This window comes from Prinia subflava, chromosome 11, assembly GCF_021018805.1.
Source record: "Prinia subflava isolate CZ2003 ecotype Zambia chromosome 11, Cam_Psub_1.2, whole genome shotgun sequence".
Lineage (NCBI taxonomy): Eukaryota > Metazoa > Chordata > Aves > Passeriformes > Cisticolidae > Prinia > Prinia subflava.
This window is the reverse complement of record NC_086257.1, coordinates 11541515-11559775: the sequence shown is the minus strand read 5'-3', so window position 1 is coordinate 11559775 and position 18261 is coordinate 11541515. Positions and strand designations below refer to the sequence as shown.

General features: G+C 40.2%; 1 protein-coding gene across 1 annotated transcript in view; it reads left to right on the top strand.

Moving 5' to 3' along the window:
- Nucleotides 1-18261, top strand: part of SLC9A9 (solute carrier family 9 member A9) — a 171430-nt gene that overhangs the window by 43371 nt on the left and 109798 nt on the right. Inside the window, exon 6 of the mRNA XM_063408187.1 lies at nt 325-430. Coding sequence (XP_063264257.1) covers nt 325-430 — 106 coding nt within the window. The remainder of the gene's footprint in view (nt 1-324; nt 431-18261) is intronic.

The following is an 18261-nucleotide window of genomic DNA, read 5'->3' as shown; positions in this document are numbered from 1 at the left end:
TCTTTTCAGCACCCTTATTCCTCTGCAGTCACAAGATCACAGTGCTTTATGCACAGTGGAACACTCTGTGACATTGTCATTTCTGTAAGATTCTCTGTGTGAGAGGGAAAGCTTCCTCCTGACTCAGTTGAAGCAGCAAAACTCATAGACTTGATGAATTTGAGATTCTTATATATTCCAGCTGATCCTTCTTAACTCATTTTTATCCACTTAGGCAATATAAAGGACTGGGCTTCTCAAAACCAGAATTCTAACATTGCTTTATTTCTTGAACTGCCAGAGGAACATGAAAATAACAACTGACTTTTCTTTCTTTCCATCCAGTGACAGTCCTTGCTATTTTCCACGAGCTGAATGTAGATACAGATTTATACACACTCCTGTTTGGAGAGAGTGTCCTGAATGACGCTGTGGCTATCGTGCTGACACAGTAAGTCACACCCACCTCCATTCTCTGTTTGGTGAGATAATTAAAGCTTTATTCCCTGATATCATTCTCACAGATATAGTTTGTTCAAGTATAGCTACACCATTTGAAGATTTTGTTACAAAGATGTAGTTTTAGAATTTTTCTTGGTTTGTTAACAATTCTAATACTGTTCACAACTGTATATCCAGAATGTGGTTTTAGTTCATGTTCTTTAGCCCAGAAAGCAGTATATTCTGTAAAATGGTAAACTTAATTTATTATGATTTATTTTCTCATCTAAACAAGGTATCTTGAAAAATTAATACTAAATGAAATGCTAAACTTAGGACATAGGGCAATTATAAAATTCAAGGCAGGTCCTTTTTATTTTTTTGCAATCTATTATTTTCCAAGATTAAAACCACAAAGTGGTACACAGTATCTGTTTATCTACTTCTGTCTATGGAAACTGGCAGAGCTTCAGCTGATAACATTATCTTAAATTTATATATAGCTTTTTTATTCTCAGGAATCCTCAAACAGATCACAAATGATGGGCCAAAATAACACAAGTATGTGCTGTCCTAAAAACACAGATGCTAAGTACATATTAACAGGATCTCAAGTTTACTCTACTCTACATGTATTATATGCTTCCCAGAGCTTTGCTAGAAATACAAATAATCCTCTCAGATAATTTTAAAAGTAACAGAACTGCAAAGTCAAATTCAGTTCTCCACAATGTTTCAAGGTGCTTCACAGTAAGCCTTAATTCAGTGCCAACTTCCTCCTTAAAACACGGTTCCTTGAACAAGGATTTATCCTATCTTGCAGGAAAAAAAAAAAACTCCTGAAGAATTTACAGTAGTTAAAATAATGAGCTTAATATTTTGTCAGAAACCCCATGGAGTTTCAACTTAAAACAATTGTTGCAAAAAAACCCCAAATTTGTTTCACAATACCAAAAAGAAATAGCATTCCTATTTAATTTATCCTTCTCCAATTATCAGTCTAGTAACCTGCACGTACCCTGAACCCCTCACAGTTTTCAGAGGAAGAGCAATGCTTTCAAAGGCTGTCCCTGAGCACAGCAGTGAGGGTCAGATCCTGCTGTCACCCCCAGGGATGGGGCTGGAATGTGCCCCTTGGGAGAGCCTCTGCTACACCAGGTGATAAAAGAGACACAAGGAAAAGTAAGCAGAGATCAGACTGCTGGGTAGAGAGCCACAGAAAAGCACTGAAGCAGCTATTAGAATTGGAAAGTGTGTGGGTGGCAATAAGTCTGAGGTTTTTCTCTCTCTCCCTCGGCGTTGTTTAATAACAGCCTAGACATTTTCAGCTCGTTTAGACTCTTCATCGCTCAGTGCAAGGTCCTCAGACAAGGAACAGGAAGGCTCCAGACAACTCAAGGAACCCTGAGTGGTTTCAGTCTCTGTAGTTTTCAGTCACTCTGATGCCAAAGCACACAGATCTCCCCAAGGAGCAACCCAACTGCAGAACAAATCTAAAAAGTCCTTCAGATTCCAGTTCCATCAGTATTCCAGTACATGATCCATGAGTTTCTAAACTCTGCTCTTCCCAGTCTCAGGTCTAGGTTATGCACCTCAGCCTATCTACTTCTCGTGTTTTCTTTGCTATTACATGGGAGATTACAAATCTTTGCTATGGGATCTCTTGTCACTGGAAAATTGATGTGGTTTTTTTAGATATTCGCTATGACTGATTCTTTGATTTCTATAGTCGTATGTAGAGACTGAAGAGAATACATGGCATCATCAGCTTCACATTTCATTGCTCTCTGGCTTAAATAATCAGCTTCTGCACAAATACAATACTTCTGCAACCCAATATAATCTTCCCATAGCATTTTAAGTGAAGATATATTATTAATATTGCCAGCTTCAGGTCATTAACATCCTACTAAACCAAGCTAAGTTTAAAGGAAGAAAATGGCTTTTCTGTCACTGCAAAAGAACAGCCATTTTTTTCCTGTAACCCATACCATTCTTGTGTTCAAACACAACATGTTCATAATTACAGCAATAGAAGTCTATTTAAAAAGGTGTGAGAATAATGTTTACCATCTGAAAAAGCAATACTAAGTAATTTAGTACACTACATAATGATAACCAGAAAAACAGAATATGAAAATACACATTGTCTTTCATTATCTAACAGAATAAATAAGATGATGTCTGCAGGAGTGACTCGCTGCAGGGGAGCAGGAATAGAAAAGAGAGAAGGCCCTCATGGCTGGAGGTGGCAATTTGGCCAGGTGAAGGCAGAATGGCTGTCTGCCAACAAAGGCTTAGATTGATCTCTCTCCTTTCTTTCAGCTTCTCTCTCCAATCTCTGTTTTTCCTGTGCTGTTTATCATTTAGTTTAAGAAGGACAGCAGCAGGAGCAGCCACCTCTCCATTTTTCTGTGGATTTAGCGAGTGACACGAGCTGTGCTGCTGCAGGTGTGTGCACACTGTGGCCAGCTGCCCTCAGGAAACGCTGACCAAGGACACAAAGTTCTCTGGGCAAGTCGAACAGCTCTCCCCTGGCCATCCTGCCCACCACACACCGGGGTGTTTGTGGTGATTGCAAGGTTCCATTTGCAGTGTGCTATTTTAAGGTAATCCAGCAGGAGGGATCACTGTGACTCAAATTGACAGCAGTGGCTGCAGGACAAGCTGTTGTGCATCTGGGAGAGCTCACACACACAAGGGCCTCTCTGAACAAGGGCATTGGAGATGCAATGAGGAATTTCTCATACAGAAAGCACTTCCAGAGTTTCTTACAGCTTTTCATTATTAGGATAAAATTATCCTTTTTATAAAAACGTGTGAGAATTCGCACATAAAATAAACATCAAGAATTCAAAGTACTTAAGAAAAATTATAGCAGAGCCTTACGAGACAATACTTATTAGATTATTCAACATCTGCTTTTACCCAGAAAAACCCATATGACAAATATTTCCTTCATTTTTTGTTTTCCAGAATACTGACTGAGGAAAATCCTGATAAAAGTAGTTTCATGGTTCCTCTTAAATATTTCCATGATGAACATATACCAACATATACCAACTCTTCTTTGCTTAAAAAATACTTTCATTCTGTCTAGGCGTATCTTATACAAATTAATATTATGCTCAAACCATTCTTTCCTGGCAGAAGCTTGTATAGGGCTTTCTAAAATAACATGGCAAGGGTAACTGATTTCTTGAAAGGGTAACAAATTTATTGAAAAACAGTATCAATTTCCAGAGGAAATAACTCAGAAGGCAGACTTCAGCTCAGTTTGGGCTGAGCACTCTCTCAGGCTGTCTTTTCTCAGACAGTGATTCCTGTAATTATCTTGGGCACACAAGAGAATTCCTTCTGCCACACTGGTGATTCTCACTGGCAGGCACAGTCATCGTACACTAATTTTAGTACAGTTTAGATCTTTTCAAAATATAAGAAACTCTTGTGATATAATGGACCTCAAATAGAAAATTAACAGGAATCTTGAAACCTTTCTGGTTCTAGGTACTTGTTTATCTGTATTGTTGTTATTGTTATTGGGTTTAATTCTGTTATTATGTCATTGAACTTGAAGGTAGCATACACAAGAGAGAAATGTAATGAGAGACAGAAGAAACAGACATCTGACAGACATTTGACAAACATCAAATGCAGTTGTATTGCATGTATTTCAAGTATTCAGTCTCCATTTCATGTGGTCATTGGCCTGGAGAGGTAACTGCCCATTCTCTGCAACTGTTACTTCCCTGTTTTCACAATTTCTAATTGTTGTTCCTTGTGTATTATATATTAAAATCAGCTGTTCTGAAAAGGACAAGAACAGATACTGTAACTATGCTGCTGAATAATTAAGTTGGGAGCTGGGAATTGCATGAATAATATTGGCATTGAAAGTTATGATGGGTGTTTCCTTGCTGCATATCTCAGTAGATGTGAAGCTCCCTTTATGATTATTTTTTTTTCTTTTGTCATGAACTGTCTCTTATTTGGATTTTTTGCCCTTCCATTTTTAAAACATTATTCTGTATAGTTTTTGCCGCACTTTGATCCCTTAGCACACTGAATAACAAATTTTGCAGAGGAAAGACATCTGAATGTTCTGGCATCCTATTTTTCTCACAAACTGCAGTTATATTCAGAAAGTGGCCTTTAAAAGTGCCATCGTGGGCTTCCATGTGTACTGTGTCAAAATCTTTTGTTTCATGTGTACCAATTAAGACTTTCTCTTACCTAATCCTCTGTTTCAGTTTCCTTCCCACCTGTAGGTAACTGGGAGTTTGTTCAGTCTAAGACCACAGGGAATTCTGTCAGCCTCAATCCCCTTCCTCATGCAGAGATTTGTTAGACAGTATTAGCAAATGGCAAAAAGTATTGAGTCATCACATAAGAAAAAAAAAGGAATGCTGGTTTCTCCATAGCCCTTATATTTTAACCAGTTTTTAAACCCTGGTGCAATTTCTTAGTGTGTTTTACAATACTATCTCAGTTACTAGAATTAAAATGAAACTCATTTAAGTTCTATTTATTTTCAACATGTATCTGAGTGCAGACAAGAAGTTATTCACACATCCTAGGCATATCAGTACATAGAAATAGTGTAAAAAACCACTTTTATCCATAAGTGGGCCCTTATGTACACACAGCTAATGGCTTTAGTGTACCTACACATAGAATGCTTCAGCCTAGGTAATTCTTTTTCAAAAGGATAAAAGCCTCACTCCTTGCCAACTCATGTACAAAGTGTGCACAGAAGGAAAGAGGGAAATAAAAGCACCTGTGCCATCAGACAGGTGACAGGAAGGTAAAAAGTATCAACACAGGCAACATTTTCCTGCTTAAAGAAAATAGATTTCTAAGGTGATAAGAGATGGTGAAATGAAGATGTAAGAAAATGAGCTGGTGAAAGCAACAAATGGATATTGTGAAGGCATGGCTAGGAAAAAGAAGCAAGAAACAAAGATAAGGCACATTGTATAACTACAGATCATGAAAGTGATACATAAACCTGTAGCTAGGACTCTTTAGAGGGAAGAAAAGCTTGTTTACTCATAGGGGTGCAGAGGAAAACCTGATTATCTTTGATGCAATTTTGCAGTTTTATATTTTTGTGTTATGAATGTCTATGTTGAAATCCCTAAGTAGTACATCAAAATCTACTCCTGAACTGTAGAAAACTGGCAACAGAATAGGAATTAAGCCAGCCAATTCTAAAGAGTGATATGCTGCAATCAGGCACTGAATCTGAATTCAGAAAAGGAACGAGATTCTGCCAGAAATGCAGGGGGTTGCTCCCAGACCCTTTCTCTGTCTTTACGCTGGCTGGTTGGGCAGCCCTGCAGGGACTGAGACCTGTAGGAGCTCAGTTTGAGCAGGTTCAGATGAGGCAATGCCTGACCTGAGTCTGAGGCAGAACCTGACCCAGAAACCACAACACAAAATAAAACCAGCACTGGAACCCAACAGGCGCAGGGGAGCTGCTCCATGGCACTGACCTGCCTGACCTTGAATCCTTCACAAATATTTAGGGATTCCAGTGAATCTGTGAGCTGCAATTCTGGACAAATGACTAACTGGATCTATGGATACAGGCCCTGCCTCATTCCAGAAAAGTGTTATTTGTGATTTTATTCCTACAAAGATTCCTGAGGAGGTATGTTTGCAACATTGTGGAGGAGAATAAAATAGAATCCCCTGAAAACCTGAAAGCAAACAAAATGCTGGATGGAAGCTCAGCCAAATAATTTCACTTACTGGTTCCCTTTAGACAAGATGAATTTGGCTACTATTCCAAATATTGTTGGAAAGGCTTATAGACCAAGCAGCCATTCAAACAGTCAAAAACCAGAGTAATTTATATATTAATAGAGCAAGGAGTTAACTGTGCAACACATTAGTGAGTGATTTTAAAAGGTAGATGAGGAGTCCTTTTTCTCTATTATTTCTATAATAATGAAATTATAGTTGTCCATCTGCTCCTTTTACCTTTGAGGAAGGGTTTAGTCCCAGCTTATTTTGTTGATGATAATTAGAGTTTCACGTCATTGACCATCTGGAACAGGAGATGTGAGCACTGGGAAACTAACCAAACTTGCTATTAGCAGGAACTTTAAAAGAGCTTCTTTCCCAGAATAGAGGAAATCCCACTGAAATGTTTGTATCCTTGCTTACTAAAACTTCCTTTCTTTTCTCCTCCATGAGCTTTACTGTACAGACCAGTGTTATGCTTAAATCAGAAGAAAAAATGCTGTTTAATTTCTGTAATGCTTGTTAAAGCCAAAATTTCAGTATGAAAATGGACACTCGGAGCAGAATATTTTCAGGAGGTAATTCTCACTCCTCAATTTTTTTCACATTTCAGTATTTCATATCCCTTTTTCCAGTATTAGAGCCATATTAAAATTTTACTTAGGATCAAGTTAATATATGTTAAAGGTCTTACTCTGTGTGGTGCTGGCTCTGTCTGAGCTGGAGCTGCTTTCCCCAGCAGCCCTCCCAGGGCTGTGCGTTGCCCTGGGGGCTGGAAGGGTGCTGATAGCTCAGCAGAGCTGCCCCAGCTGCAGAGCTGCTCTCCAGCATTCCCACCTGCCTGGGCAAGGTCCTGGAAGGGTGCTGATAGCTCAGCAGTGCTGCCCCAGCTGCAGAGCTGCTCTCCAGCATCCCCACCTGCCTGGGCAAGGTCCTGGAAGGGTGCTGATAGCTCAGCAGAGCTGCCCCAGCTGCAGAGCTGCTCTCCAGCATCCCAGTGGTAGGAGGTGGACAAAGACCTGGGAGAGGACACAGCCAGGACAACTGCCCCAGACTGACCAAAGGAATATTCCATACCATATGATGTGCTCAGGAATAAAAGCTAAGAGAAGGGAGGAAGGGGCAGATAAATGTTACTGCATTTCTCTTCCAGAGCAACTACTCCACGTACCTGGCTGGGCATCACCCAGCAATGGGAAGCAGAGAATAAAACTTTGGTTTTCCTTTGCTTCCACACACAGCTATTGCTTTATTAATGTACCTTTATCTTCACTCCTGAGCTTTGTTTTCATCCTATTTTGTTCCCCCCACCCCATTCTGCAGAGGAGGGAGTGGTGGAGTGGCTGGGTGGGCACCCGTCATCCAGCCAGGGCCAGCCCACCACAGTTCTGTAACTGGCACTGGTTTGTGTGTGCAGTGTATTTGAGCAGGCAGCCTTCAGTGTCAGACTGCTAAGCTAGAGTAGATTTCAGTGAGCCATGTTATGGAGATTGCCCTGGGGGATGTACGAAGATAGAGCTTAGCTCAAATCAGCTGGGAATGTCTGTGCTTGTCAGGCCCAATCAAATCAGTGGCTGCAGGTATCTCTGGCCACTTATACACAAACAGACAGGTAAGTTTTAACTTCAGAATTAGGAACGCTGCTTGCAGTCTTTGCAAATCACACCTAAGTGGCAATTATTTAGCTATACTTTCCCTACAAATGACCAAACTGGCATCAAAGCTTCTTCATTTCAAAGATTTCTATTGGGAACTCTTCAGAACTGAAGTACACCCTGGTACAAGTCAGCCTGGTTTTTGAGCTACTCCAGATGTTTTTCTTGTCCAAATAACCTTTCTCTAGTGAATAAGACAGATTTTTCCTGAGAGCAAGATAATTGCATACAGAGTCTAATTCTACTTACAGAGAACTTCCTTTTAGTTTAAAATGATAGTACAGATATTATTTCCCTTGAAGAGTTCCAAAAGAAAGTTCATTTCATCCTCTCTACATGAAACACTGTATGTAAGAGTCTGCCTAGCTCTTGCAATAAATTAACATACATAACGTGTCTCCTGGCAGAGAAGACAGGAGGAGTGTGTGTCAGAAGGGTGAGGGAGCTCTTTCTGCCATTTCATTTGTGGGGTAGCCACCAATTCCTATTCACTGCCCAAATCCCCAGAAACACAGTCCTGGAGAGCACAGCTGTCCCAGAGAGGCATAAAATTTGTTGCAATAGGGTACTCCATAAAAATTCTGTTGTTCCCTGGAGATCAGGTTATGATTACATGAACAAGGAACCCATTCCTGTTGTGGGAGAATGGACTATTTCCAGTGGCTACCCAGGAGCACCAGGAAAGACTGATGACTCTTGTGATCCCTCTGTGAACCCCTCCAGAGGCTCTGTGCTATGGTTCAATTTGAATTTCATAATTCTGACCTGCTCTAAGCATTTATATTTTTTTTTACCAACAATATCAGGTAAACTGCTTCCTTCTGCAAGCCTTGATCTTTTAAGGCTCAAATCCTTAAGCTACTGAGGCTGTTAGAACTGACACAGCTCTCCATGAAATTCCTTTGCACGTGCATAAGTGCAAATATATATATATATATAACTGTATAAATATATATATATATTTGTGTGCATGGAGAACTGTCCATAAAGCACATCAAAATAATGCAAATATCATCAAATACTCAAAAGTTACATCATGCCCCAAAATTTTCATACCTTACACAGGAGGAATTGAGAGGTACCTTTTGTAAATGTTTTAATCAAATGTAATTTTTAAGTTTATTTTTTCCTACACAGAACCTCCCCATTCTGCATACCCAAAACGTCATTTCAGTGTGTATGTTTCACCCTTTGGAGTAGGAGCTTTAATGGTTTCAGGACATGTTTTTGTCACCAGAGCAAAGAGAATAATTGATAACAGTAACATCAGCTGCCTTCCTTCAGTGCACAGCAGGAGTGACTGCAAACCTCCAGTTACTGCACTTCACAGCTACTTAAATGATGAGACTCAGCAAATTTCTATTCTTAGAATTTATTCCAATGGCTACAGAGCTCCACTCTCTCCTTGTTTCCATTTACTTTTGTTTTGGTCTCAATCTTTCTCTCTCCTTGTTCGTATCCCAAGGCAGTGGCCACCATCTCCATCTCACTCTACCCATTGCCCTGAACTGCAGGCCAGCTCCACCACGCCTGTGGCACTCACCAGTCCCTGGTTCTCCCACCTGAGGTAAAAAAGAAGTTATTTCTAGAGATAATCTAGGACTGTAAACTCCAACTCCTTCATACGCTAAAGCTGAGAGAAACCCTGACTTCATTTCTGGTGCAAGCCCCTCTTCACTCTCCTTATCACATTGTGACAAACAGAGCAGGTAGTGAGGACAGGAGGGGTGATGTGATGGTCACAGAACTGGGGACAGCAGCTGGCTGAGTCTGGGGACCAGCAGTTGCAGGGAAAAGACCACATATTTAAGTGGAAAAAAGGCAGTGGAAACCTGCCTAAAAAGGTGAGAGCTTGGAAAATTTTAGCTGATGAAGTTTATCAGATCTCCACTGAGATTTGTCAACTAAACATTTCAGAAACCTTTAAAAATGTGCATAATTTTGTCACATTTTCACAAGGGTGAAAGATACAGATGGGTAATTTCCTCTTTCCTCCCCTTGGAAATGACAAGTCTGAATTTCAAAGTGGTAGAGTGAGAAAGCTTTGTAATTATGTGGTTGTAAGGCTTCTGTCCAAAATAAGCACAGAGGTATTCTCTCTATAATGGCTCTGCAGAATGCTAATTTAGAGAGGGAAAAAAAATAGGGAGAGGGAGAGAGAGAGAGAGAGAAATCTTCATGGAAATTGCAAATGCAACATGGCAATGTAGTCTCAATGGTGACGTTTTGGCAAGGTCACAAGCCATGACAGAGACAGAGAACACTCAGGGCAGCAGTTGTGCAAGAGGCCCTGAGAGAGCTCAGTGTGACAGAGCTGGTTCATCTCTACTGTGTTCAGGGCAGTGGGACCTCTGAACACTCCCTGTGAACTCCATTGTACCAAGGAAAGACATCCAGTCCTTTTATCAGTTTGCTTTTAATGCATTTGAAACTCTGATGTTCCCTAACTAATTGCTAATTATAATGATCTACATATTCTGAATGCAATGTGCATATGAGTATGTTACTTGGATTCCTAATGATATTTCAGCACATTTCTGGGGAAACATAGTGACATTAGAATTTGGATTTTGAAAAGGAAGATTTAAATGTGATTGAAAAAAAACTTTGAACAAAGTAGTATCCCAACAATACATTGAATAAACTGATATTCACATTTTCCCTTAGTAAATTCTGCTTTACAAAATCTCACAAAAGTGATATAGCTTTTAGACTTTAAAGCATTTTAATTTTGTATCTCCATTCACTGAACGTTTACTTTATTTTCACTTAAAAGAACTCAAAGAGTTTTTCTTTCCACCTTGTTCTACTGATCTGTAGCAAGCACAGCCAGAAGTGATAGAGACAGAAAGGAGAATAATGGAGTGCCTTGCTGTTCCCTGCTTCAGACACACTGGGAGGAGGTTACAGCTAGATGAAAGTATTCCTGAAGAAAATTTCAGCCTCATGAACCATTTAACAGTGTACATCTTCTTTATTACAGTATTTTTATTCCTAGAGAGTAAGGTGAAAGGTATTTCTAAACTCTCATTATAGGATGTTCACAGTTTTACATTCTATTTCTAGTGTTAGCAGGACTTAGTCCATAGCCTGGAGAATGTTTTCATTGTGCATTGTTAGAGTGAAGTGAATGCAAAAGTTTCAGAGGCAAGAGTCCTACATTCTAGTAATTATGAGGGTAATGAAGCTAGGCAGAATTATTTTCCTCTTATTAATAGCTGTGTTTAAGCCTCATAGAACCTCCTGACTGGGGAAAGTATTTATTTTTAAACTAAGTGGTGGAAATTAATGTTATGCTACATGTTTATCCATAAATCAATGGAGTCTTTACAAAGCTAGAAAGAAAAATTATCTGTTTGGCTGCCTGTCATTTCTGTGGGGTTTTTAATTGGATAGGCCAATAGCATATGCCTTAATTTTAACAAAGGAAGATGTTCCATAACTCTTTAAATCTTAGCACTGAGGAATAATTCACCATCAGCTGTCCAAAAGCCTTAGCATGTGTACTTACAAATAATTCATTCTTTTCAAAGCAAAACCTCTCATCCAGTATATTTGGTATTAGGTCGCTTTGATCAAGTGATTTATATTTAGGAAATTGGGATGGGTAGGATTGTATTAGCCAGGTTATTTTCAAGATTTCCATTAACTTTTAGATTTCCTTCAAGTGGCATATGTTAAAGTAGCAAGGCTTAAAAAGGTGACTTATCATTCAAAACTGCTGTGCAAAGGATAAAGAAATACAGACTTCCAGTTATTTTGAGTAAAATACCCCCAAAGATGGAAGTCAGAGGAACAGATTGAGTGTTTGAGTGTGCATTTGTGTGTGTTTTCTTGTTTTCTCTTCTGGCTGTAATCCTTAAGGATAAAAAGAATGTTTTACTGTTTTGATTGCCTTGGAATTTGGGACTGAAATTCTATCCACATCAACTTCCCTGCCTGAGTGGTGATTCCCTGTCTTTGTTTAATTTTACCGTGAATGGAGTTCAGGTATCCTCCAGCCTGCCAAGAGCTCTTGGCAGGTGCCGTAACCAGCGCTGCCCGAGCGCTTGAGCAAACCAATCCCCACAGGTCCAGCAGCCCCGAGTGCTGAAATGAACCCCAGAGCTGTGCAGAGCCAGCTACAGCTCAGAAGGGCTTCGGGCAGAGCAGCCTTTGCAGTTCCAAGGCAAGGAGAAAAGGTCCAAGAGGGGTGCAAAGCTGCCTCTCAGCCCATCTGCCAGCCTGCCCGAGTCCTGTGCCCTTCCCGGCTGCACAGGCTGCCTCTAAACCCCCTCTGCTCTGCTTTGAGCCATTGCTTTCCAGTCAGTGCTTACCAGAGGCAAAGTTCACTTCCAAATAAATCTGGACCCATTCTTCTATCACCTTCTCAGAAATTCTACCTTTAAATATTTTTTCCCAAAAGAGATTATATGGACTATTTACCTTCCCAGCACAGTGGATTTTTCCAGTGGATGACTATTAGTAAATGTCCTGGGACTTGTTGGATTATGCTTTCTTTGTAGAGCACTGCCCAGTAATTTTGTTTTAATGTTCTAACATTAAAGGCATCGCTGGTTAAAGAACTTCAGGCTACAGAGTGGTAAGGTAGTAAACAATAGGTAATATTTCAATACTAAGATTTCTACCATGGCTGGGATTTTTCTTTTTATAAACTGTGAAAAACAAAATGTTAGCATATTAGCAGAAAGGTAGAGGAGAGCTTGAGGCCCACCTTTGTCTTACAGGAATATTACTGCCATTCTCTATGCAAGGCTGACCAGCTTTTCTAGCAAGTGCCTTTCCCTAAGGTGAAATTTCATTCTGTTTATTTGCTATATTTGGATCAGGAAGAGAGACTTACAATTCAGAATATCCCTAAATCCCCATCCTCGGCTGCAGTATATCAAGAAAACAAAACATGTAACATGTTTTGTTTCTGACATTATTACTGCCAACACTAGATCATACTATTCACATCTGGATTTATTTTAGACTTTCTCATAACAACAGCTGCATTTCTTGTCTTCAGTTAGATACATTTTTACAAATTAAGGTTGCCATGACAACAGGTGCAACCATTTATTATAAAGCAATAGAAGTGGAACTAATATTTGTGAGAGCAGCTTTGTTATCAGGCAGGATAGCATTTCATTCAGACAATGCCTGAGTCATTTTTTCCCTAGCTGTTCCATTTTTAAAAAGAAAAATATAGAAAATATTTTCAATAATGAAATGTAGGTGGGATTGAGCAGCTCAGGAGATTAAAAAGATTTTCTTCTTTAGATTACTGGCTCATCTCAAATCCAGATTAGCGAGAGGCAAAAATTATCAGCTGTTTGGTGGGCACGTGGAAAAATCGATAGGGGTATGGAGCTCTGAAAATGCCATTCCCACAGCAGCTCTGTTCTCAACTGCAGCACAGAACAACTGAGAGCACAGGATGTGTCTTCACAGAGGGAAAAATGCTGTGAGCTGTCCTTGAGGAGTGCTAATGACGAGTGCAAAGGAAAACTCCACAGGCAGCCTGCAGTGCTGACACAAAAGGGTTCCAAGGCAGCTGTCCTGCCCTTCACGTCCCTTGCACTGTTCTACCTGAGAGAAGGGAACTGTTTTCCTGAGTAAAATGTGGCTAACGAGGGATGTTTGGCACCAGCCTCAGGGTTAGGTTGTTCCAAGACAGGACTGAGGTGGGCTCATGTAAAGTTTGGTCTGGGCACATTAGAAATTATGTGAAGCACTTTGTTTGCATCCATTGACAGTATTTCTTGGAGCATTGATTTATTATTTTTAATCTCTCTAAGAATCCAGGTAGGAGATAGACAAATTGTACCCCAGATATTAAAAAGCTACATGAACTTTAGATTTTTCTAATTTAACCCCCTTCTGACTGTGAAAGAATCTGTTCTGCATGCACAGGCTATACAGGGATGATATATCACATACCAAGGATCGCATTTCTTCCATTTATTATACATTAGAGAGTCTTGGGCAGAGTGAATGAAAACACTGAAGTAGACAAACTTTAGACATACTTTCATTCTCCTTCCACTCTAATTTTTGTGGGATTCAGGGTACCTTATCTTGATCAATTCCATTCACCATCAGCCCCCCCAGTTTACTGCTCTTTTCAGAAGTTCCTGAAGATGCTGAAGTTCAGTGAAGGCAGTAGACCAGGGGCTCCTTCTTTAATCTCTGACAGAAAACATTCTGGAAGTGAAAAAGCCCAAGGCTGTTGATAGGCCAGAAATTTGGCACAGCCCCATAGATCTGGCAGTGGATTTTGCACCTGCTCCAGGGACTACCTGCATCCTCTGGCTGCACACTTAGCTGTGTCTAGGGTGTAATAATTTAAACATAAACAGCACCATAAAAATCTCTTAAAAGACAAAAGGTGCCCATACTTACTAAGCTGAGGTTTGTTGCAAACAAAGATTATTAGATGGTCTGATGTCATTAGGTTACTTTTGTGTCACAGACAATTTATTTCAGGGAGATAACAGGAAAAATAGAAGAAAAAACAAAATTATACCTCGTGCCTAAGAAAAATCTATGAAAGCATATAGTTAGTACATTATATTTTTATAATGAGATCTGGTAGAATATATGACTGGTAGAATATAAAACTGACATCTAGTAGAAATCACAAAGATACTTTTCTTTTTCCTGCTTTCTCATTTAACTTTTCAATTCTTTGTAGCATATTCTCAGCAGCACACGCCCAATCCTGTCCTTCCTTTCCAGCATTCCTAGGTAAGCTCAGGACATGTTCCATGGGACAGCTGAGCTTGGCAGAGCAGTGCTGAGAACAGGGTCCTTCTCTGCCCCACTGCCAGGGGAGAGCACAGAGGGAGCACAGCCTGCTCTCCTCCAGGGGAGCACTGGGCACTTGGAGCTTCCCCTCACTGTCTCTGGAGCTCTGAGCTGTGCACAGACACCTCACCACGTTTGGGATGTTACCCGTGAAAAGACAGGGGCTGCACCACCCTTGAACACATTGGATTTCCATAAGCAGAGGTCACAGAAGAAAAAAGCCCTCTGAATATTAAACACGAGCCTGCTGTATATGCTCTTCCACTGATCAGCTAAGCAATGTGATATTACCCCTCACTCCTTTGTTCACATTCATTCAAGGGGATTTCAGAGAAGATTACAGTGTATTGTAGTACTGTTTAACCAGCTAAATCTCAGGGACAAGTTGGTTTAAAGCAGTAGGACTGTGCATTTGTGAAGGATAAAAGCAGCTGCTATTACAAAAGAAATGCTGCTATTCATCCCTGGGTATTTCACAGTGCTCACAGGTCTAGTGGGTTCTCCTGCAGTGTTATGAGGATGAGTCAAAGCCTAAGTGAAGGAAATGCTGCCTCGCATAAAATAAACATCATTTTCTATTGTTTCTATCTTAAATTGCTCCTGAACAAAATCATGGGCTGTGTGATTATAAAAAAATTACTACTTAATCAAGATTTAGTGGAAACTGTTTCCATTTAATCTCTGCTAGTTGCCCGTAAGAGCAAAGGATTTTTTGGTGGCTAAGCAAGCTGCTTAAAACCTTCCTTAAAGTGTTTGGGTCATATCCTGCTTTTTTTGTAACACCAGTGCACATCTATACCAACTGCACTGAATCAGTGGAGTTACTTCAGATACTCATCACTGTAAGGGAAATTTGAGGCAGTTTCTCCTGTAGAGCAGGATGCAGTAACTCACAGTGATTTCCTGGTAATCTGCTGCAGCATTCTAATGCTCTGTGCAGGCAAGCACCAGCCCACATCATCTAATCAACAGGCAGGTGGAGTTCAACTGACACAGATAAATGTAAAATTTGTTTGCAGGAGTGAAGTCACTGTGAAAAATGAGGGTAGTTGAAAGGCTTTTTTACTTCATCCTTGAGTAATCCCAAAAATTTTAGTAGAAAAAGGGAGGTTAATTAAGACTACCCATTCTTCCAGTACCTTCCCTACCCCTTGTGGACACATCAGTCCGTGTCTTGTGAATGTGCTCTGCTGTTTTATTCCTTGCACTCTGTTTGTAGAGTAAATGAAGTCCCATAGTATCCCATCCTGCCACTTTGGTACAAATGAACCTGAGGTGTGGATCGAATTAGGCCTCCAGGAGCACATTAAACTCTTGCTTATGCTGAAAGAACACTTGCAATTGCACATTCATTCAATTTTTGGCTTTCAAGAGAGATATATCATTTTCACAGAAAATCCTTATTCCGGGGTCTCATCACCTTGCCCTAATGGGAAGAACTGTCACATAAGGGGAAGTTTGTGTAAATGTTTCTGATAAATATTTTTCACTCTTTAAGTAACTTTGGAAATGAGTGTCTCACAAGTAAAAAATTGAAAGATAAGTCAAAGTTGAATAATGAAGCGGAAGAATGTAAAGCTATTAGTGCAGGAGCTGGGAGTGGACAATGACTCCCAACTCGGGTGTCAGGGTTAGGGAGTCAAAAAGATTGCTCAGGTTCATGAAGAAACATCAGCAAGAGTCTGAACACAAACAGCACATCTAACTCCCCTTATGGCACAATTAGCATCATGCAGCAGATTTGGTTCAAATAATGTAGAAAACTATTTCATTTTTCTTTCCAGATATTGACTGAAGAATTTTTTACTTGATCATTGTTTCTTGCTAACTCAGAGGGTTGATGGGTTGTGACTTTTACAGTCATGTTTTCTTTGCAGAAAAAAATGCCTATTTTTACAGTACTGTTCTACCTTGTAAGTTCTACTTTGCATAAGCATAAGTGAGTACAGAGAGATGCCAGGCAGGGGAGAAGTCCAGCTCTTTGTATTAGTGCAATAAATATATTTATCTCTTCCTTGGTGGTTGATTCTTTGTTTCTACTTTCTTAGCACCATGTGCATCTTCCCAGTTGCTGAAGCCACTAAAAACTCCCTAACTAGGAGGACAGACTTCAAGCTGCTCTAGATACGCACAGGCCTTTCCTCTTCATGCAAGGTTTAAAAAGAATGGAAATTAAACTGTGAGTTGGATTGTAGTTCTGATATCCAAATGAGAAAGGATATCAGAATTTCTGTGTTGCAGGCACAGAAATGTGTAAATGATGTGCCTTTTGATATGATCAGCTCATGAGGAAGTCAGAGGGATAACACAGAATGCAGCACATGCTGTCACAGTCAACCCACTATCAGCCATCTGTTTTCTGCTGATGTGCTTCATTCCTCTCAAAGATATGGGACAGGAAAGAGTTGTCACTGTGACTATGATATTTCCAAATAGATTTATGAAAATGAGGCAATTAGATGCAATAGCAGTCATTTGAGAATGAAATATTCCTATGCCAAGCCTCAGAGATATGTGAACAAATTTTACCGTTAAAGCCTTGGCTTTCTTTTACATAGATTTAAAGCCCATGTTGCTGTTCATCAGGATTTCTTTCTGTCAAAGATAAAAACAGGTTAGAACAAGGTAATGAGAAGCTCAGGTACTTGTACAGATGACAGTGCACACCATTTCTCAGATGCACTGGGGCAGAGAAGCTCCACACCAGATCAGAGATGATGTTAGACTTGAAATTGCTCTGCCTGCAGGCCCATTAGGTCCTTAATCATTGTCAAAACTCTCACCTCACACCTCCTTTCCACGAGCCAAAGTGGCTGCAGCCCTGTGGAGAGCGAGCTGTGAGCAGGGTGAGAAGGATGCAGTGTCCAGCAGCTCTGGCAGCAGGGACTGGCAAAGCTTTTCCCGGGCACCAGGGAAGTTCAACCCCAGCCAGGTGGGTGAGACACCAGGTCCTGTCATGGCACTGGTGAGGGAATTTTAGGGAAAGAAGGGGATCAGCAGCATAGATGGTTTCCAAGGCTCCCTGAGGAGGGAGAGCAGACTTCCTAAGGAAAATGGGTTGGGAAACAGAGAAGGAGGAGGAGGAATGACAGATCTTCTGCAGTCCCTCATATCTGGGGGTACATGACAACTAAGATCTGCATTAGGGAAAGTCTGCCTGGAACAACACAAATTATTTGTTGTTTTCTCTGACAAGCTGCTGCTGCTGTGTATCAGCTCAGGCTTGGACACAGAAGAAAACTGAAAATAGTTACCAGTGTAAATGCAATAAAAGCTCATATGCAACAACAGTAAGTGCTAGCTTGGTTTAAAGTCATCAAGATAAAATGGCCTTTAGTATTTTAGAAATTCTGGAAAAGCCTACAAAGGAACAAAGTAAGGTCAGAAATAGAGGAAGAAAAGAAGCCATGACACAGAGAAAAAGAAACAAGAGTGTAAGCCCAGATAGAAAATAGTTTCTAAATAAAACTGCTAGACCTTTTTCTAGAATTAAAAACAATAATACTAGTAGCAGTGATGCAACCAGGCTATAAGTGGAATAAAACCCATGGTCTGCTGTATTGCCAAGGACAATAAAATTTTGGGTATCCATCATGAAGGTTCAAATGCTGGCCACTTGGGCAGCAATTCAACTACCAGTACCCTT